General features: G+C 38.5%; 3 protein-coding genes across 3 annotated transcripts; 2 read left to right on the top strand and 1 right to left on the bottom strand.

Annotated features, from left to right (window-relative positions):
- The first annotated feature begins 634 nt into the window (after nucleotides 1-634).
- LOC111565554 (apolipoprotein D-like) lies at nucleotides 635-1,889 on the top strand. Its single transcript, XM_023265671.3, has 4 exons — nucleotides 635-795; nucleotides 895-1,016; nucleotides 1,367-1,455; nucleotides 1,591-1,889. Exons 1-4 carry the CDS (start codon nucleotides 676-678, stop codon nucleotides 1,830-1,832), a joined length of 573 nt encoding a protein of 190 aa, XP_023121439.1. The 5' UTR covers nucleotides 635-675; the 3' UTR covers nucleotides 1,833-1,889.
- A 1,904-nt stretch (nucleotides 1,890-3,793) lies between these two features.
- LOC111565551 (apolipoprotein D-like) lies at nucleotides 3,794-5,401 on the bottom strand. Its single transcript, XM_035946150.2, has 5 exons — nucleotides 5,281-5,401; nucleotides 5,060-5,193; nucleotides 4,785-4,906; nucleotides 4,271-4,359; nucleotides 3,794-4,150 (listed from the first exon to the last, which is right to left on the bottom strand). The coding sequence occupies exons 2-5, from the start codon at nucleotides 5,177-5,179 to the stop codon at nucleotides 3,912-3,914; spliced, it is 570 nt and encodes a 189-aa protein (XP_035802043.1). The 5' UTR covers nucleotides 5,180-5,193; nucleotides 5,281-5,401; the 3' UTR covers nucleotides 3,794-3,911.
- Nucleotides 5,402-15,261: 9,860 nt separating this feature from the next.
- apoda.1 (apolipoprotein Da, duplicate 1) lies at nucleotides 15,262-17,743 on the top strand. The gene is made up of 5 exons (XM_023265665.3): nucleotides 15,262-15,410; nucleotides 15,718-15,856; nucleotides 16,505-16,626; nucleotides 16,736-16,821; nucleotides 16,971-17,743. The coding sequence occupies exons 2-5, from the start codon at nucleotides 15,740-15,742 to the stop codon at nucleotides 17,204-17,206; spliced, it is 561 nt and encodes a 186-aa protein (XP_023121433.2). The 5' UTR covers nucleotides 15,262-15,410; nucleotides 15,718-15,739; the 3' UTR covers nucleotides 17,207-17,743.
- The last annotated feature ends 4,759 nt before the right edge of the window (nucleotides 17,744-22,502 follow it).

Here is a 22,502-nt window from a genome sequence, read left to right on the forward strand (position 1 = left end):
TTCTATTTCCGCTCACGGCCCTTTGCTGCATGTCTTCCCCCCACTCTTTTTCCCCATTTCCTGTCTGTCTCTCACTGCGCCCATCAAATGAAGCCGAAAAGGCCAAAAAAAAAAAAAAAAATATATATATATATAAACATTTAAAAACCATTTATTGAGGGTTTAAGTATTTTTTAATATATTACTGCAGTGAATAAAACACAAGAGAATTGGATAACTGTACAGGCAAATGCAGAGAAAATACTGTGAAAAATCATTGTATAACAATCACCTTTATCCACAGAGCCATGTTGTCAGTGTCATGAGATAACTAGAAAATATGATAATATATAACTATTAGGCCAACTCCTTAAAATATTTGCTTAACACCTGAATGTTGAACAGGTGCCATATATCTCACACAGCTTTCTCAAAATAACTTCACACGCCTGTAGGAAGGAGGGGCTGCCCATCGTCATCACTGACAGGCCTATAAATATGCCATCAAAACTCTGCACTTCACTGGTGGCCAGTAAAACAGGTAAACAAGCGAGAACCATGACTTACTGCTTTTCTTTACTGGCATCTCTTTTTGTAAAAGAAACAATTAATGTAGACTTATGCTTTAGCTGTTTTTTTTTTTTTTAAAACTAAAGAAGTTAAACATTTTATATTCCTTACAGGTTGTGGAGAAAAATGAATGTCGTCCGGGTGTTTTCCCTCACTTTGCTGTCAGTTATGGCAATGAATGCTCAGGTCATTGTGCCAGGAAGATGTCCCAAGCCTGCTGTTCAGAAGAACTTTGATGCTGCTAGGGTGAATGCCAAAGTCAAAAAATCGTTTAAATTTAGATTGTTCAAAATTGCCCATTAGCCCACTTCAGGTTTTATTTAATTTCTCGTGCTTCCTCTGCAGTATCTTGGTACATGGTATGAAATCAAGAAACTGCCCCACACTTTCCAGAAGGGTGAGTGCAGCACAGCCACCTACAGCCTGAAGAGCCCTGGAGTCGTTGGGGTCCTCAACAAGGAGCTGCTGTGAGTACTATGACTACATGTCATTGTTAGCTTTACTTGCTTTCTCCTACTAAGGGTCACAAGGGAACTGGGGCCTTTTTCAGCTGATGGTGACTGAGAAGTAGTACATGCTGGACAGGTATCACGAGGCTAACACAAACAGACAGACAAAAAGGCTCATTCTCACACCTACAGCAAATTTAGAATCGACAATTGACCCATCACATTTGTCTATGGGAGGAAGGCGGGGCACCCAGACCAGCTTTGACTTTTGACAACCTGACCTTGAAGATTCTAGATGTGATAGATTCTAATGGTGCTGTCTATGTAACTCTAGAAAACCTTCAGTTTCAACTGTTTGTCTCTTTTAGTGCCGATGGGACCATTAACACCATCAGTGGCTATGCTGTGTCCAAGAGCCCCTCTGAACCTGCCAAGCTGCTGGTCTCCTTCTTTGACAGTACACACCCCTGTTTTATTTTTTACATGGATTACTATCAGACACTTTAAACTATTTTTAAGTCTACACGTTCTGTCGATCTATACAAATCAACAACTCTCTTACTTGTCTTGTTGTCTCCTTTCACACTTCCAGACTCTCCCCCTGCTCCTTACTGGGTCCTGTCCACCGACTACGACAGCTACTCCCTGGTCTACAGCTGCACTGACCTCGGCGTGCTCCATGTGGAGTTTGCCTGGATCATGAGCAGGCAGCCCACTCTGCCTGAGGAGACCATCAAGGAACTGTACAGCACCCTGTCTTCCATCGGAGTCAATGTGGACAAGATGATCACCACCAACCAGGATGCAGCTTACTGCAGCGCAATGCACCACTAAACAAGCACTGTGTCCCAGTGCAAGATCAATGCAATAAACTTCAGTGTTTAAAACAAACATGCAAGTGTTTGTTTCTGTTCCTTTTATAAGTAATCTGCCCACAGCCATTGTTGTCCAAGCCATCTATGTCCAAGAGGACAGGCTAAATAACAGAATCAATTGTCTGTATAATGCAGCGCCGTCCAACAAAACCAAAAACTGCAGCCTTAAGAATGACTATACAATTGAATCAGCACCTTTCTGAGAACTGTCTTACTGCACTGGTTTGAGCTATAACAAACTGTCACCTGAGTTTATACAAAATACATTCTGTATGGAACATTCATCCTCATGATCAGCTAATTTGTACTCATTTAATTTAATTTTAAGTGAGTTTAGTAAGGACGGCCAGATTGAACTGATGTATTATTTGTGTTACAGCAGGGTGATGCCTTCAGAGGATATGTATCTGTATTGTTTTTTAATGCTGTATTTCTTGTATTATCTTGCCTCTGTGTTTTTTTTTTTTTTTTTTTTTTTTTTACACCCAAGTTCATTTTCTTTTTGGAACATTAAATCTGAGCTTGAAATTGTAAGCAGTGGTGAAAGCGGCATGTTTTTGTTTAATATTTGTGATTTTTCTGTGCTGTGCTGGTCATCACAGAAAATATTTATTTTCCAATGAAGTAGTTCTATTTCTGAATCATATACATTGTCACCTTTTGTAAATTATATCCTTAATACAGTTTTCATACTGTGTAATTAGGAGCCCTGCACTCAAAATTACTCATAAATTACACACACCCAGGATATCTTTATGTTTTCTGGCTTCAGTAAACCAAAGAAGCACACAAGGCTGACAACTTGCTGATCTAGAAAGGGTTCCTAAATCTAGCTATAAGAGTGTTTGTATGAAAGGAACGGTGTTGGCACCAGATGACCACTTTAAAACATAATACAGAATGAAAGCAACATAGCTGTGGCAACAAAAGTGATCAAGGAAAGCTGGCATAAAAAGAGAAACCAAACAAGTGCTATGTGAATATTTAAGTTAATGGGCTTATTAATATCACTGCTCCATCATAAAGGCATTGACATGTCTACAGTTATGTGTAAGTAATTCAAGGGTCAGCTTAATTATCATAACACATCTCAAGGTTCTATAATGAAATTATAGATGCTGTTCCTTTAAAAAAAGAAGACAGAAATAGCCATTTTCCCGAAAAATTGAGGAGTCAGAAAGTTGTGTTTTAATAACCATTGATCTGTTATCTGAAACACGACCTGCTCTTGAACAGGTAAGATGTTCAGCATAAGTTACCATGGTGATGTACGCTTGTAAGAAGCGAATCAACGTCACAGTCTTTAAAGCCCAAAATTAAACCTGAAATTACCTAACTGAGAATCTCAGGCTTCCAGTCAGTTCTTTAAATTACTGGTTAAAAAGTATGTTTTATTACTTATTGCACAATTTTGTTTCAGTTTTTGTTTCCTAGCTTAACTCTGTTTTAATTGTTTCTGCTTTTAAAATATGCTTTAAGTTTAACAGATTTTTGTTTTAAAGATAGAGTCTGAAATTTGGACAAAGGTGGTTGATGTTTAGCTAGTTTGCATATTTCAGTAGGTAGCATGTTTCACATTTATTGTCTCTCTTGCTCCCACTGCCTCTTCTCCTCCATAAATAAACGTGTTTATTATGTTATTGTATTATGTGATATCCGGAGTACAGAGAATGCCTCATGTGACTGATGGCCAACTTTATAACACTCAGATCAATTTGGAAAGATTTTTTTTTTACAAAGATTATAGCCCTTCAAAGATTATATGCAACAAGCATATCTAAAAGAGCTAAAATTTGATTGGTGGTAAAATGAAATTAATTGATGGGCACGATAACACACTGAAATCCAAATTCAACCAAAAGACAGGGAGGCTTGTGAATGTAGTGCATAATATCATGATAAAATACACCACAGCATGCATTTCTTTTTACAGGTTTATTGCACTGACTTTGTACACCGTATCACCAACATGGCCAGTAGCACCGTAAACACTCAAATCATCCTCAGTCTCACAGTCCTGAAACAGGAGTATCTCTTGTTACTGGTTCATGGCCCTGCAGTAGGTCTCATCATGGTTGGTGGGGATCATCTTCTCCACGCTGACTCCGGCAGAGGACAGGATGCTGTGCAGCTGCTCCATGGTCTCCTCAGACAGAGTGGGCTCCCTGCTCAGGATCCAGGTCAGCTCCATGTGAAACAGGCTGAAGTCGGTGCAGCCGTAGACCAGAGAGTGTCCCTCGTAGTCGGTGGACAGGACCCAGTAGGGACCAGGAGGGGCTGCAGGAGAGATGAGTTGAAGAGTCAAAGCTGCTGAAAAATTTGACACACTAGAGTCTATAATAACTGACAGAACTTGAATCATAGAATATATTTGGAAAATGATTTAAGTTTCTTTACTGCCTGAGAAGGAGACCTCCAGCTTGGCAGGGTCAGCAGGATCCTTGACCTTGGCAGCACCGACGATGGAATTAATGGTTCCATCTTTGCTAAAAAATTAAACACAAAGCAGAAATTCATTTAGTCATGCATTTCTTTTAACTTAAAGCCAAACTTTTGAAATACTGATTTATTCTGTGTGCTCCTGTTTTCACAAAATAGTTTCTTTCATCAATTAACACAGTGCACAGGATCAGTCTGTGATCCTTTGTGTTCATACGGCAGAAATTTTGGCCAAGGACATTCAATACCCCTGATGTAAAAGCATAGATCACTGTATGGAAGCACTTCTATCATGATGCTGTGGATTTGCAAAGTATTAAAAGTCTTTATTTACTCTGATAATTATTATTTCAGGGACTGTGCCAAGTATAATGAGTCAGAAGATGCAATTATAAAATATGACTTTTATTCGGAACAATATATTCAAAAACTCTAATCTAAAATATTGACATCTTAGGTAGCATATACTCACAGTAGCTCTCTGTTAAAGACCCCGAGGACTCCCGGACTCTTCAGGCTGTATGTGGCAGTGCCGCACTCACCTTTCTGAAAGGCTGTTGGCAGCTTCTGGATCTCATACCACTTACCAATGTACTGCAGAGGAAGCACAAGATTTAACAACCTAAGTAAACCACATCAGTTACTGAACATTTAGCCTTTGTTGCAAAACAGGTCCCTTTGGCTGGTAATTCTAAAAGTAAGCATTTCTCATGACAAAAATAGCAGCAAAGCAAGTTTAGTATTCACCTTGGTAGCATCAAAGTTAGCCTGAACAGCAAGCTTGGGACATTTGCCAAACTTCAAGACCTGAGCGCTGACTGCAACAGCAAGCAGCAGAGTCAGGGAAATCACCCGCATGGAGTTCATCTTCTCACCTCAGCCTGCTCAGAATAAAACAGACAGCAGGAGTTCACTCATGAGTTTGGTTTCAATATAAACAGAAGGAGTCCTGGCTGCCGTCTGCTCACCTGTATGCAATCAGCTGCACTACCTGTGTAGGACGACCAGTTTCTGAAGGCTTTTTAAAGGTCCAAACACCTGTAGCCTCATTATCGATCCCCTACTCTGACTGATGAAAGGTGAAGTGTGTGTGTGAGAGTTGGCACCTGTTCAAATAAACACACTGATCAAACAGGCCTCTTACCAACAGCAGCTTAGTGATGTAATCACACAGCTGTACTTCCATCTCATTCAGTAACGCTACCTGCTCAAAAAACAGCCAGCTAAATATAAACGTTATAATTAAAATATGCAAACCCAGTATGTAAAATTACATAAAAGAACCAAGAAAATAAAAAATAAATAAAAAATCTCAATCTGCCTCAGTGCTCCGGTAGAAATATCAGAGCAGCACACTCACAGGAGCAGGCTGAGATTCTGTAAGCTAAACAAATCATTTTGTGGACTTAAGAGGCCTCATTTCCTTTTAGGTGTGTTTAAATTTAAAATTAGCAGCTGCTTATTTGCTTTTTTAAAATTAGTTACATTTTCATTCCCCAAATTGTAATTATATTTTCTGTACACATTGATTTTGTGAAAGAGAGGATGTTTGCAGAATCAAACTTATTTAGAAGCCTTATTATTAAATAGTTCTTTGAAGTAGCTATTTTAATAACTGAATAGTTTGACATTTTGATGCTCCCCTGTAGACATGGGAACACTGAAAATATGTACTACCCAACAATAAGTCTAGTGTTTTAAACCCATGAAGCCCTTGTCAATGATGGCCTGACGACACTGAATACACTTCATATGAAGCTTAGCTTAACTTGGGGAACAGACTGAAAATGGCGGGAGAATAGTTAGAATGGCTATGACCAAAATCTGACCAGTGTTTCTAAAGCCCACTACAAAAAAAGAAAAAATCTGTACAGTAACCAAATGCAGAATCCAGTAATTTCTAGTTGCTAAATAGCATGTTACAGCTAGCAAATGGTTAGCTTAGCAAAAATGCTTGAAACAGAAAGAAATATCAAGTCTGGCTCAGTTGAAAGGCAACAAAATCTTACATGAATATCTCTAAAGCTCACCAAAGAAGTGATTGTCTAGGAAACGGGTAGAAAGAACTGGCATGTGTCCGTTGAAAGGTGATAACCACCACCTCTGAAGCTCACAACACCTGTGCTATTTGCTAAAACAAATAAACAAAAAAAGCATCTGTGTCCATAAAGTAGGGGTGTTTACGGGTAGGAATTGTCTTTTTGTTTTCAAGGAAATAGTCCATATTTATGGGAAGTGAGTTAAGCTAAAAAAAAGCTGCTAGCAGTACGCTAGCTTTATATTTACAGAATTTTTGGCATCTTTTAAACTAAGTCTGGTAAAATAAACAAACAAAAAAAAGAATATGCCTGTGTCTCTCAGTTTTTTTTGTAGGATACATGAAATATGCTAAAAGGATAAAGCGACCAGCTGTGACACTAAAGAGACTATTTTCAGATAACCCGAGATGTTGTGTGAGAGAATATTTTACCAATGGAAAAGACATTCTGGTTCCACATCAGTCTTTCCATTTTGAGACATACTGTGTATCATCGTGTGAACATGTAGGTCCTCGTCCTGTTTTTGTGGACTTCAGGTTCTCCTCTCACTGATTATTAAAGCACACGCACAGGTGCTCCTGGTTTCTGCCTCTGGACTCCCTTTGAATCCCTGCTCTGCTTTTACACACAGCTTTGAGGGCCTTGGAAACAACAGGTAATGGAAATAGCTTGAAGCTGAAGCAGTTTTATTGGTTTGTCAACAAAAGGGACACAGAAAACAGAATCAAGGAGCCACAGGACACAAAATACTCAGTAAAAATATTCAACATTTAAACATCATCACATGCAGCAGAAGAATCATTGAAAACAGCAGTGATCATAATAAACAACTGTGTCTATGCTTGAATACTAATTAGTAAATTGTCACTGTTGAGAGTATTATTTACAGTCTTTGTTGTGCTTAGTCTGGTAATATATTAAAGAACCAAGCTATTGTCTTGTGATTGTCCAAGAGCACTTTGATCAGCAAGTCAAGTAGTTTTTCCAGGATCATAAATGTTATCTAACTGATGTTGAGATATTTCGGTCTGGACTAAAATGGTACACTGTCTACTATAGCCACAAATATCTAAAATATGTCTTGAAAGTAAATGTGTCCAAATCTAATTTTTCTGCAATAAATAACCTTTGTTGTGGCAAAACTGTCATTTTGACATGCTGTCCCCCTTCAAAACAGCACTTCTTTGGGTTTAGCCAGGGATTGAATTCTGAGAGCTACCAATCCAGTTAAGGTGAAAGGCTGCACATGAAGCTGTGACCTCTGTTGTCCCTTGGCCAGCAGGAAATTTTCCCATCTCTGTCTATGTGTATGCATTACAGCACACTTTCAGGCAAAACCTACACTGTGTGTGTGTGTGTGTGTGTGTGTGTGTGTGTGTGTGTGTGTGTGTGTGTGTGTGTGTGTGTGTGTGTGTGTGTGTGTGTGTGTGTGTGTGTGTGTGTGTGTGTGTGCACAGCTGCAGGAGCTCCAGCATGACCCCATGTGCAGCAGCATGTCAGACTTTACTTCCACATAACACTGTCAGTCAAGTTACCAAATTCACACTATCTGATAAATAAAAGCTTTACTTTGAGATCCTCTTTCACAAATAACCATACATTTAAACAGTCTGCACTACCTCTCTGAAAATAAGTCTGAGAAGGGTTGGTTGACAGATTTAGAGACCGATTATTTTTATTTTGGGGTGAAAGGAACTTATTGTGTTTTCTTTTAGATATCTTCTTACAAAAGGCTTCTCAAACTATGCAGATACTTTGAGAAGAGCAAAGGAATTACTGATAATATTAAGCAGGCCTAAGAAAGGGTTCACTAAACAGAAATTCCTTTTTTATCTGTGGATGGACGGGACTGAAAGACACAACTATCAGACACCAAGTATTGGAAGTAACAGTTATTGACATTGCTTGTAGTCATGACTAGTAACACCTTAAACATGCTCTACTCAATATTTAATATGACCAAAGGGTCAAATAAGTACATCTTAACATCCAACTCTGCAGCAATTGTGTTTACAGTTTCTCTTGCTGCCCCCAAGTGGTCAAAATATCAATTAAAGCAGTTTGAGTAATAGTAAATCCAGACTGCCTGCTGGTTCTATACAATATGCACTACTCACTAATCATCTTAGCTGACTGATTTAAATTACATTTAATGTAATACAGCTGAAGCTGGTTTAAATCAAACTGCAACTCTGGAGGTAAAGTAAGCAAGTAGAAGTTCTTCATTCCAAATCTTACGTAAGTAAAAATATGGAAATATCATATCACTAATAACAAAATTATCATTAATTATCCATTACCATTATGGACTCCGTTAGTGTTCTGTTTTCATGCTACATTATTGGATTGTTATGGATGAATTAATACACAAGCAGCATCGAATTTATTTGACTGAGTTAGAGCTGAACTGTATTTCATGTCATTGATGAGTACATAGTGCATTTTTAAAGTTCTGAACTGTCACAATTGACCAACTAAATACAGCTGTCAATGTAATGGAGTAAAAAAAATTATTTTCCTCTAAAATACAGTAGATTGTGTTTAGAACATAGTACAGAATTAAAATATTCAGAGTACAAGTACCTTAGAATTGTACAACACTTGAGTAAATCTACTTTGTTACTTAAACCACTGGAAATGTTGAGGTGGAGGAGGGTGTTGAGGAGGTTAGATGGATGCGTCTACAGACAGTACTATGTGCATCAGAACTGCCTGTTTGAAGTGTTTGGACAGGTTGTTAGCATGGATAACCAGACACAGCTAAACAGTCAGAGAGAAGAGCGCCATCTACAGATGCTCACACTTCACTTCAGAAACATCTCCATACCACTGTTCACTGAACTTTGAAAGCGACGGGACTAAGAGAGAATTGTGTCAGCCCATGTCAGTTCAGACTCAGTTAAGAAAATATGCTGTATTTGCTTTGATCACATGCATGTGACTTACAGTTTTTGTTCTAGTAGGGCCTAATCATTGGGTCAGTCTGAGTAATTTCAGGTAGCAGTGTTTCTCCACTGTCTCAGATTTTGCTAAGAGTTCACTTGTTTGTTATCTGAAACCAAAAACTAAGTTCAGTAAAACATTCTGGCTTTAATGTTTTCACACCTAATTATTTTTGTAATTTCAGTTACAAGAAAGATGCCATTTTAAAGGTTCAGTGGATTCATCAGAGGCCACATTTTTAATAATTGGGCCTTGAAAATGAGAAAAAAAGCTACATTTTCAAACAAAGGTGTATTTGCTAATATATTTTATCTTAGCAGGGAGACAACATGGAAGTGGCTTGTAACTTTGCATATACTGACAATATACAGTGGCTTGCAAAAGTATTCATACCCCTTGAACTTTTCCACATTTTGTCACGTTATGACCACAAACAAATATATTTTATTGGAATTTTATGTGAACAACCAACACAAAGTGGCATACAATTGTGAAGATGAAAGAAAATTATACATGATTTTAATTTTTAAATTTTTTTTTTTAAACAAATAAAAAACCGAAAAGTGCGGTGTGCAAAAGTATTCAGCCCCCTGAGTCAGTACTTTGTGGAACCACCTTTTGCAGCAATTACAGCTGCAAGTCTTTTGGGGTATGTCGCTACCAGCTTTGCACATCTAGAGACTGAAATTTTTATTTATATATATATATATATATATATATATATATATATATATATATATATATATATATATATATATATATATATATATATATATATATATATATATATATATATATATATATATATATATATATATATATGTAACAGACTGACCCAGAGAAACACCTCCATCTGAAATGACAGAAATCGACCCTATACACAAGCAATGGGGCGTCCTCCTTCACAGTCTTTACCTTCTGCATCTTCAATGTTCCTTATTGTTTTTATATGTGCTCTCTGTTATACAAGTTTGCCGTTGTGGTTAGTTCTTTCCTTGATCATCTGACCAGTCCAGCTCATTGCTTCCATCCAAGGAAAAACCTCGTGCCTCTGCTTACACCTGCTTTGATGTGTCCCCGGTACAGCTAACAAGTCATTCCTCTCTGAAGTTTATTAGCTGGAAATTGAGCCTTTTGATCTTTTTTCTTCTTTAATTTAAACTTGTTTTCAGCCAGGGGACTCTGGAAGAAGACTGCATTTGTAACTGACAGTGCTTGGTTAAGGGAGTTTTCAGTGTTTAACAGCAACATGACACCTCAGATATTTAAATGCCAGACTATAGACTGACATACTGAAAATGCGTCAAATTATTTATTTTAACAGCATGAGCATGTAATGAATTATTTTAGGATAATCAGGAAAAAACAAACTAACCACAGCAATAACAGAATGGTTGAATATGTGTGTAATTCTTGTATTGTGGTAAAGTGATAATCACAAAGCGAAACCTGCAGATGTGGCCAGGATGAAGTTGGCTTTTCCTCCATAATGACAGTTCACGAATAAGTTCATTGTCTCAAAAACTATCAGATGGTTTGCTATGAAATTTTAAAGTACACATTCATGAGTTTTTCATGACTTGTCATGTAGCACTGCCATCTGATCAAAATTTGGTTTTCCCAATACTTTGGTTTAATACCACATACCTTCAGACAGACGTAAACACATAGCTAAAGCCTCAGTAGTCTGTGTTTAGTGCTGATTAGAAAGTTTGTGCATACTAATATGCACCAAAACACTGAACAGGCTGCTGATGTATATAATTACAGATTTGTCATATCCATGAAAACTGTGGAAGCCACAATTGAGACACATCATTTCAAATCCTGTTAATTAACTGGTCTGTTCTTCATCGTCTGTGGGGTCTTCAATATGTAATCACACTCCACAGACACACAGAAAGGCCAACTCTCTGTGAAAATATGCAAACAACAACATTTGGAGCGCAATATGTGGAATATTTCAACAAAAATTACTAGACTATTTGAGCACTGCTTTAATTGGAACACTGGTAGCACGCATCATTGTAGATTGTTTTCATTCTTCTCATTAAGGTGGTGATGAATTGTTTCTTCATTTTTAAATTGCTGCCTCTTACTCACTGATTAATCCCATCTAAGCTCTCTTTAACAAGTATAATGGTTATACATTTCACACACTCATCCACTCATCGACTGTCCATCCCTCTCCAGGTATAGACATCTGACTTATTAACACTTGCTGGACAAATGTATGAAAACTACCCTCTAACTCCTACAGTCTGTTTCAAGCAGCTGCAACAGAACTGATGAGTCTGTCAGAATGACTAAAAACCAGCAGAACCAGCAACAGAGAGCAGCAATTCAGCTCACAACCCACTGACAAAAAACACCACACAGGAGTTAAAATATAATATGTGGACCAAAGAATAATGAGTGCAACATGTAATAAACACACACAGGACGGTCCTGGTTTTCCTCCTCTCCTAGGTGTGCATTGGCACAGATGCTGGGCAGCAGGTGCACATTGTTGGTAATCAGCTGAAGCAGAGCACGGGCAGGTGTTCCTAATCCAATCTACTATTCGTACCTCTCCATAAATTCAGACGCCATTCTTTATTCGGAGCCGGACTGTGAATTATCACCAGTTAATGCTGTGCACTATCCAGTCTGAGCCATTTTTTCCTTTGGACTCTCAGTAATCCTGTTTTTCTCTGTTCAGAACTCTTGCCTGTTCGTGCCACCTGGATAATCTGCTCTCTCACAACCTCTGACGCCCTGAAACACCTCACTCCCCCCTCCCGGATTCCCCTGGCTGTCTTCAGGTCCATTACATCTCTGTTCCTCACTCCCATCCCCTGGAAGACACCTGCTGCTCCCGTCACCAACCCTGGAGATATGTCATGCCACCACGGATACTGTTCTTGCCACCTACCAACCCACTACGGACACCAGCTTCCCCAGTTGCCCCTTCACGGATGCCAGCCACACCATCGCTGCCTTTCCCAGTTGCTGGGTCAACTCATTCCTTGGACTGGTTGGAGACGTGCTCGACCTGGACTCATTTTTTTTTTTTCTGCTCTCAGCTCTCGTAGGAGGCGGTCACACTTTTCCTTGCTCCGCTATCTCTGTTCCTCCCTACCCTCATGTCTCCCTGCTTGCTGCATTTCTTCGTCTTCGTCTCGTCTGTCTGACTTGGAGCGATCGCTTGGCACTGGACCCTCGAAACACCGATCATGGAATTGATTAACTGGTCTCTCAACGCAATTGACAAGATTATCGCCACAGAGAGCACAGGCCTAGGGGAGCCTACCTGCCCAGATGGGAGTTTTGCCTCTGGTTACGTGATCGACGCCTGGGGGAAGTGGAAGGGGATCATGTGCCTGGCACCCCTATCCGTGGAGGATGTGGAAGATGTTCATATATTCGGATTTATGATGACAGGCCTGCTGATAATTGGCTTGTTCACTGGCCTGAGCTTCGACGTCCAAACTCTGCTGGTCTATGCAAACGAACGGATCACGGCTGCCGATTCTCGGTATGACGAACTCAATCGTAAGATGAACAATTTGCTTGGTGTGACTGTTGATTTGAGTCGCAGATTGGAAGCCATCAGGGTGAGAATCGCTACAGCTGAGGTCTAAAATTGTTGAGAGCAGTAGGGAGAAGGTGAAATTACTTCTCTCCCGCCCAAACATGAGAATAACTGATTACATTCTGGCGCCCCTGGAACAATAACAAACTCCTCTGGAAGTTTCATGGCCAAGAGATAGCTCTCCTACACCCCCCCCACCTTCCCAAGGACACCTGTTGACTTTCGGACCGGGCCAACCGAGGACGTCTCCATAGCAACCTTGCTGTGTTATCGCGCTCCCACCCTCGCGAACTGAGACACCGGAGGTCTGAGATGGAAGAAGATGGGCTACACGTATACACAAACATTCGGACTCATGAACTGAGGACTGAGCTAAACATTCGCACACACATTCCCATATCCCCCCTCCCCCCCCGCCTCCACAAGCTTCCCTCACTATACACAGGAGCCAGGAATCCGTGCACCTGCACAGGAACTGGCTAACTGTGCTGTGCTCCCCCCTCCACCACCCCACATCCTTATCCCAACTATCCTTGTCTAACGTCATGCTTTGCCTGTTTGCGGGTTTGTTTTTTTAGGTTCCTTCTCAAATTGAATTTCCTAACATTGGAGGTTTCATTTGGTACAACGAGCCTTTTTTTTTTTTTCTTTTACCCTCTGCTATCCCTACCCAGATCTCAACATGTCCTTTTTCTTTTTTTCTTCAAGAAAGGTGTGCGCAGCACTGCGCAGCAGCCGGAGCGGTCATTGGCAGGGCAGCTCAAATGAAATTTCATTGTATATGAAAATGTGCAATGACCAATAAAGATTGATTGATTGATTCTTCGTGGCCCAGTCAGCTAAGTTTCTCAAACCCGAGCAGTACCAGACTTAGTTATTTGAAATCTGTTGTTTGTCTACGTTCCTAGTTCCAATTGGCAGTTTAATTTTAATACTGTTAGTATTAAATTATATTATCAGCCTTTGGGTTTTATTACCATCTGTTTCTTGCTTTGTGTAGAATCTTGTCTTGGGGTTTCTGTCCTCAGGATTACTGGTAGTCAGGGTTTAAAGTCTAGTTTTCTGTCTTGTGTATTTTGCCTTAGTATTTCTACCTTGGTGGTACCAAACGTGGATTTGCGAGCTTTACTATTTTTCTTGTTTTGTGTGATTAGTCTTCCTGCCCGTTAAGGGGTTTCTTGACCTAGTCCGCCTCTGGCATTTCAGTTGTATTTCCGAGTCTCGTATTTAACTTCCGGTTGCTAATTGTAGTTCTTGTCTAAACCTAGCATTCTGTAACTAAAAGCATTCTCAAATCTCCTTTGTCTATAACCTCGTTTCCTGCATCTGAGCCTCTGCACCCACCGTAACATATAGGCAGTGCGGGAGGTAAAAGGATTTGTACTTTTTTTTTGCAGTCTGTTAAGTGCAAAGGTGTTCAGTGAGGAGTTGGTTTTTAGTCTTTTCTTAAAGACCTAGAGGGATTCTGCAGATTGAACAGAGTTTGGTAACTCTGGAGAAGAGTCTAGCTATGGACCAGCCCTGTTGTGGTGATTGTATAAGGCACCTTCTGTTGGCTGAACGTAGTGAGCAGGAGGGAGTGTAGACCTGAATGAGAGAGTTCAGGTAGGAGGGAGCTGTTTTCATTGTAGTTTTGAATGCAAGTGTCAGAGTTTTGAATTTTATTAAGGCAGTGAAGTGATTTTTTATTTTTTTTTTGTTGCTGAAACCTACAAAACCATTCAGAACTAAATAGTTCATACCTGGTCTGATTTCACTCTGAAAAGATAAACCTTCTGATGGCCTATAGGAAGATGGAGAGTCACCAAAGTGATTCCAGTTTTTCCTGAGGAAAACATGATGAACGTAATGTGTAAGAATTCCATTTGAATCTGTAATTTGTTGAAACATTTGTTGACCTTTGGATTCATCCTCTGAAGACCACCAACCTTTATACACAATATCACTGTGATGTATCCAGTAGTTGCTGATATATTTCAGACTAAAGTGGTGGACCAGGAGGATGATTTCTAATGTCATCTCGGGTGCAGCAAAGGTCATGGTCCTGACCATCACATGTGCTAGTAGGCTGCTGTGATGTGATATTAAAATATTACTCAATTACATTAAATCAAATCATCTTGTTTATTATCTTGTGTCCTTTGAATAACCAGGACAAAGTATAAAAAGTTGTTTCTCAGACTGGTGGGTCAGCTAATTTTAAAAAAGCGTTTAAGTTTCTGGTGTCTATAAAGACAACATGCAGCTTTGCAACTTGCAAACCAGTTAAACATATCAACCAATTAAAAAAAAATAAAAAAATCACATTCCTGCCTATCTAGAATAGGAACATCTACATTGTTTTATAACTTTCTACCACTGTGACCCACATGACTCCAATTTGCTAATAGTTTACTTCGTGTCTGAAATAAAGCTGAGACACAAAGAGGCCCATTGATGACACAGAGCTGCGGAACTGCAAAACCTCAAGAAGAGCTACGTCTTTAATTCAAATAACAGTCTGCAAGGAGACAACACACATCTGAGCCACAACGAGCCAGAGGTAAGAGAAAATACTTGGTGATATATATATATATATATATATATATATATATATATATATATATATATATATATATATATATATATATATATAAAAATAAAAATAAATAACAGGACATTTTTGAGTGGTAAAATGTTCATTTGTGTAAAACAATATTGTTGTTTTTTTGTTGACTAAGTAATTTAGTAAAAAAAAAAACAACAATGTTTATTTAATGTGGTAAGATCTTTTTCTAGCCCTCTAGTAGTCATCTCTTGAGCTAAAGATTTGTCATATTCGTGTAATTTTATTGTCTTATTTTCTGCAGGTTACAACAAGCCACTTTTACCATGAAATTATCTTCTGCTCTGGTTTTTGCACTCGTTCTCTCCATCATCAGGGCTCAGGTTCCCCACTGGGGTCCGTGTCCAGAACCAGCTGTTCAGCCTGCCTTCAACCTTAAACAGGTACCGTTAACAGGCCAGTTTGTGTGGAATATATCGAATAAATTGCTGTAGAATAACACGATGTCCTTTTTTTCACTTCTTGCACCATCTTAAAAAGGAAAAATGCAGCCCACAAACCACTGCTTGTAATGATAAGGTAGTAGTAATAAAACACAGAATGTAACAATATGAGTTTTCATTGGAGACTTTTACTGAATGTAATCAGATACATGCTTAGAATTTGTAGTGTGTTAAAATCAGTTGATTAAATGTTTATTTCACGTTTGTCAACTCTAAAATGGACAGGGTTCAAGTGTAATGGAATTATCATTATTACTGTATAAATATCACTCTAAATATCTTAAATAAATGTAATAGAGTAAATACATAAAGTAGCTTCAAATAGAAATACATGAGTGAAGTATAAGTCGGTCAAAACTGCAAAAACAATACTTGAGTAAAAAAGATCAGATACATTTCGTTGTCCCTGAGGGGAAATTAAACCCTGTACTTTGGTGCTTAATTGCTTCCCACTGGTCATACAGAAAAGGTTTGATAGGACATCTCCCATACATTTTACAGAATCCGTTAAAGTATGTAGATTTATTCATAGTCGCTGTTCACATTGCACTAAATTGTCTTTGAACTCCTGTGTTTTTGCCCTCACAGTTCTTGGGGAGATGGTTTGAAATTGCCAAACTGCCGGCCCAGTTTGAGAAGGGCCGGTGCATTGAAACCAATTTTACTTTGAAGACGGACAACTCCATTCGAGTGGTCAGCTCTGAAATACTGTGAGTCCTATGTGCAATTCATTTGTGCAAATATGGAGTCAGGAGGTAATATTTGCATGGTCTGCATTCCCTTAATCCAAGATGAATTTGTCTGCGTGAAATGAAACAGAAAAGGAGAGCTGAGGAAAATTGAAGGGACTGGAGTTATAGAGGATCTGAAGAATCCAGCCAAGATGGGAATAAGTTATTCCTACGGTGAGCAAAACATTTGTTACATTTGAGACCAACTGACACTGTTGCATCTTGTTTTCTGTGTGCAACTCATGAATTTTTACTGATTTACTTTTGCTCTTGTTTTGTGCTTCATGACTCTTGCACCTTGTGTCTTCATGTCTTCACCACAGTCCTTCCCTACTCCCCCTACTGGATCCTGTCCACTGACTATGTGAATTCGGCCCTGGTGTACTCTTGCACCGACATTCTGAGGCTCTTCCACGTCGACTTCGCCTGGATCCTGGGCCGAACACGGACGCTGCCAGACTCCACCATCCAGAAAGCCATGGAAATCTTTGCCCAAAACAACATCGATGTGAGCAGGATGATTCCCAGCAGGCAGCAGGGCTGTGAAAAAAGTCTGTGAGCAGCAGTAGAAATGCAACACAAGATGGTGCTGTTGTTGACAGAAGGGGGAGAATGCTTTGAGTATTTTTTATTTTTTTTTTCCAGAAAAATCTTTGACTAATATTACTGAGAAAACAGTTTTTTCTCCCTGTCTTTCCAGCATTGTAACTGTTTGTCTAGACACTAGATTAAGTAGTTTGATGTGATGGTGTTTTAAGTACAACAGTATAAATTCATACAAAGTCTTAGTTTTACCACCTGATAACACTGATTATGGTATTGTAAGCACAGAAGAATATTTTCTCTTAACTATTAACTTTGTTGCAATGACAAATGTTTTGTTTGCAGTATATAGTAGTGGAATTATATTGTAATCAGATGATGCTGTGTAATCTGAATATCTATCACACAAACTAGCAGCATAAAGGACCCAATTAATATTAATAAAAGAGATATACTTCATGTGATATTTGCTGGGTCAGAGGCATTTTGTCAAAGATGAAAATGTCTTCATCATATCTTTATAATCAGAAATAAAAACTGGTTTGAAAAGCTGTTCATAAGGATGCCTTACTTCACTTGTGCAACTATCTAGAGACTACGACTGAATCTATTAAAATAGCTGATAGGCTTTTAGTTCACTATCAAATAATCATTTTAAAGTTATGTAACATGACTTCACCTTTAATTTTACCATTAAGTTTGGCACTCAATTTTTGCATAGCACATACAAAATATGTGGCACTAAGCTGCAAGGCATACTATAGCAGTGGTGGAAGAAGTAGTTAGATATCTGATTCATTTAAATGCTTTATTTATTGCAAGTGCCTTAATATATAGTAACATATCATTGTACATCATTTATTTGTGGAATGCATTTTACAGTTTCTAAGAACCTGGATATAGTACTCAAAGCAGTCACATAAATGAAGTAATGCAGTACATGCATAAAGTATAAAGTATCAGCACATGATTTTTTTCTGCCACTGTGTTGTGGAGTGGTTTATGTTAAATGAAATGCGTATTAAAGTGGTGACAATTATGCTGGAACAATACATTGCATTTAAAGTGCAAAGCATAGTATGAACCTCACATGCTGGGCCATGTGTTTTGTTTTTTATTTTAGTAGTATTTTATTTTAGTAGTATAGTAAACAGTTAATCTAAATATCATCAAAGTCCAAGTATGGCCATCTGTATTATTAGAGGTTTTAACTTTCTTTGATGGAGGTAAATTGTGTCACAAAATTCATTATAAATGAAACATTGTGGTGCTACAGAGACCCCCCTGCCTACAAGGGTCATTCCAGAATTGGAGGACATTTTATGTCCCACCCATCAAATTTAAAAATACTAAAACATGCAGTTGTGTAAATGTACTTGTCCTCAGACTAAATCTAAAAAACTAGATGAAAAGAATGTTTGAAAATATTTTTTAAAATACCAGATAAGTCTGGAGTTCCCCCCTAAAATGCCATTTCTTCTTTTTTGTCCCACCATGATGATAAACAAATTGAATCTCAAATAAAATAGTTAAAATTAAATCTAAAGCTCCTTTTTTTTTAGTATTTTTTTTTTTCATTGATGCCCAGGGGCGGATCTACTGGGGTGGCATAGGGTGGCAACTGCCACCCCTAGAAGATACCTTGCCACCCCGGCTGCCACCCCAGTTCTGAACGATCGAATTCAAAAATATGTATATGAAAGGTTGTGGCCGGCCGTAAAGAGCGAAAGTCCAGGAAAAACAAATAACGAGTGAAACTTCGGTGTCCGAGTGGTTTCCGAATGCACCATGTAGACGTAACGTCCTGTACAGTCTATGCTGCTACAGATACGAGGCGACACGACCCCCCTGAGGGGGCTGCTCTTAGATCTCACTCATGTGGATGACAGCTGGACTTTGGTGTGACAGTAAGACACTAGTTAGACTGGGTTAGACTACATGCTAATATAACTGTTCACAATGTATTAAATGCTAATAGTGTCTAAATTCACATAAAGTGTTTGTTTACGAGACGAGCCCCGGTTTCCACTGAGCCTGGGCCTTGCTAATTTAATTATATAGCTAGCTAATGTTAGAGAACAGCCACAGAACGATGGTGGGGGATGGAAGTTTTTCTTTTTTTTTTGATAATTACAACCTGTGGTTCTGACAACAGACTGTAAGTCAAAACAAATCACACATTCACTAAGACTTTACATGACATTAAAGTGTAACCAAACCTCCAGTCACACCAGGTTTTCATGCTGTCGCGAGGTTCAGGGGTGGCTCAGGCGCAGGAAATGAACAGGCGGTCTTCGAATGCAACACAGGTTTATTTTAACAGGTTTTTAGGACTACAAGCGGAAATGAGAATTAAAACAGGAAACAGAAATAGAGAGCAAAAGGCTCTGGATCTACAGCGGCACCCAGGGCCGGGCGGAACTGTAACGAGACAAAATAATAACCAACTCGCGGTAGGTAACACCTAGGCGAGAAATGTCAATCTTAAAAGCAACTAAACTCGAGGCTATCTTCACGAGGATAGCGAAAGGGGGACTACAACAGAAGTCCTCATAAACTACGGTGCTACTTTAACGAGAGCAATAACTATGATCGAGCTACACACTCACGAGTTATACTAGAGATGCTCTGAACTGGTTCACAGCGGTGGCAGCCGGGGTTTCGAGCAGGTGAGTGGGGAAGGACACTAGAAAGAGGGAGTCGGCTCAGGTGAGTGTTTCCTTTGCTCGGAGGAGATAACCAGGGTCCAGTGCTGACGGCAAAAAGGCATGAACAGGTGGGTCCAGAAGGGCTGTGTCTTTTTTTCTTTCTTTTACGATCCGGCGCTGAGAGCTGGGTCGTGTCTGGTTATATTGTGGACTAGATCCAGCTTGATTGGTTGCACTCTACCTGCTAATGAGCTGACTGATTATGGCCGATGGGGAACACCTGTTGCCTCCTCTGTACTGCTGGGCTGCCCTCAAAGGAAAGAGGAAGGAGAGGGGAGGGCACTAACTAGGCCTGGCAGCAGCCAGCCTGACACATGCACTGTTTGACAACTACATCCTGCTTGTTTAATGCTGGTTTTTCTAATTTTGGTGTCAAGGTCATAACACCAACATTGATGTGTTTCATCACAGTACAGTCATATCATTTAGTTTACAGCTGAAAAAACGTTTGCATGTTAAGTATCTCTTTAAAGGTTTAAATTGTACACATCAGATTGTATCATAATTAATAATGAAAATTATCAAAGGAAAAAACATAGTTCAGTCAGTGTGAGTCTTGTAGGAGACAGTAAAGACTGAAGAGGAAGGGAACCACCACCAGCTTTTCCCAGCCTAAAAGAAGAGAGGAGGAAGAGCATCCCAGAGAGGAGATGGAGGAGGAAGAGTTAAGAGAGAGAGAAAGAAATGAAGGCATGCAGAGCTCAGACAGTGAAAGGTAAATCAGAGACTATCTCTGGTCCAGCTGCTATGAATATTGCTTTAGTATAATATATCTGAGTAAGAGGTACACCTGTTGCAATAATTACCTTTTTTGCACAAATTATTATCTGATGTAGTTAGTCTTGATTTTAAGATAAGTAGATCCTTAATTCTTAGGAATATCCAAATATTTGAATTATAGAATTATTGTAAGAAATGTCTCAAATAAAGAGCATCAAAAAATAAAATCACAAATCTAAGACAATAAATAAAATCATCTGGACTTTGAATCTGTTCTAGATAAATTGATAACGTAATCATTGTGGCAAGCATAGATCACACAAATGCAGATTTCCCAAAACAGTGCATAAGAGAGACATTATCTAGTCTTAATCTAATTTGTTACTAAATTTAAGAAACATTTTTAACATATCTAGCATTTGATTTCTTCAAAGTGTATGAGGTTGACTTTATTTCAGTTTAAATCTTTTCCCCTTTCTGCTAGACATATCAAATCACATATTGTGATTGACAGCTAGTAAGAACAACTCATGTTTAGGATTGGCTGACAAATACAAATGATATTTACTTATTTTACATACTTATTTCAGCAGCATTTGCGTCAATATGATAATGCCTGCTGGTTGGTTTCATCCAAATCCGTCATTCCATTTTTGAGTAATGTTGCTAACAGACAAACCAATGCCAATCATCACATGACTCTGCCAAGGCTCCGCCTCCTTGGCAGAGTACATATATATATATATATATATATATATATATATATATATATATATATATATATATATATATATATATATATATATATATATATATATATATATATATATATATATATATATATATATATGCCCCCTAAAATGTATCTGGCACCCCTTTGCCACCCTATTAATTTTTCTCTAGATCCGTTCCTGTTGATGTCTCTTGTAAATGTGGGAGCATTTTTTAAAATCAACATAATATTTGAAATCATAATTATTCTTGGCGTGTGTCCCACAACCACCATGTTTTACCACCTTTTTAGCCAGTAGAAGAAGAAGAAAACAGTGAATCACATGAACGCTTGAATTAACAGCAACATCAAACAGGCCCTAATGAATGAATAGAGCAAAGCTATGTCTGCTCTTCTATTTTTCACATTTTCATAACATAGTCAGCCTTGACTGAATGTATCATTCTACCTCATATTATCAAGATAAGACAAATTCTTTTAACTTTTTTCTTGAATTTTTTTTCCCATCAGTAAGTTTGTCTTCTTGGTCAGCAGCAACAGCTGGGTAAATATCTAGCTTCTACTCCTGAGAAAAGCTAACATTAGCGTGGATTAGCAACCCTGTTACTGTGATTAAAGTAGGGTTAGCAAACCAAAAATAAAACATGGAATAAAAATTGTACCATTGATGTGTAGGCTGAGTCTATCAAACCTTTGATAGTTTATTACCTATTATTGATGAATATTTAGCAGAAAATTGTAAAAGAAAAGGTCTATTTTTCAGAAATGTTGAAGCCCAAATGTCCTCCAATTCTGGAATGACCCACAAATCATATTCTCCAGATATAAGAAAACATGTTTGTTTAGCACAAACTCCAGCAAAAACAACAAAATTAATTTGATGTATAATTTCAGTTGAAAATACATTGCTAAATTACCATTCCTACAAATGAACAACAAAGGAAAGTGGGACAAGTGCTGCTCTTGTTCCTCAAACCACTGGTGCTCATGGACACTGATGCTGCTTAAGTGCTTCTGTCTTTGAAGTTTTATCTTACTTACCCATGTCAAACAAAATGCTTTTCCTATTTCATCCTTTTTGTCTACACTATACCTAACTAAGAAAGTGTTTTTAACTGAATATCAGAGGGCTCTGACTGACATTGTATTGT

The sequence above is a fragment of the Amphiprion ocellaris genome, chromosome 10 (assembly GCF_022539595.1).
Source record: "Amphiprion ocellaris isolate individual 3 ecotype Okinawa chromosome 10, ASM2253959v1, whole genome shotgun sequence".
Lineage (NCBI taxonomy): Eukaryota > Metazoa > Chordata > Actinopteri > Pomacentridae > Amphiprion > Amphiprion ocellaris.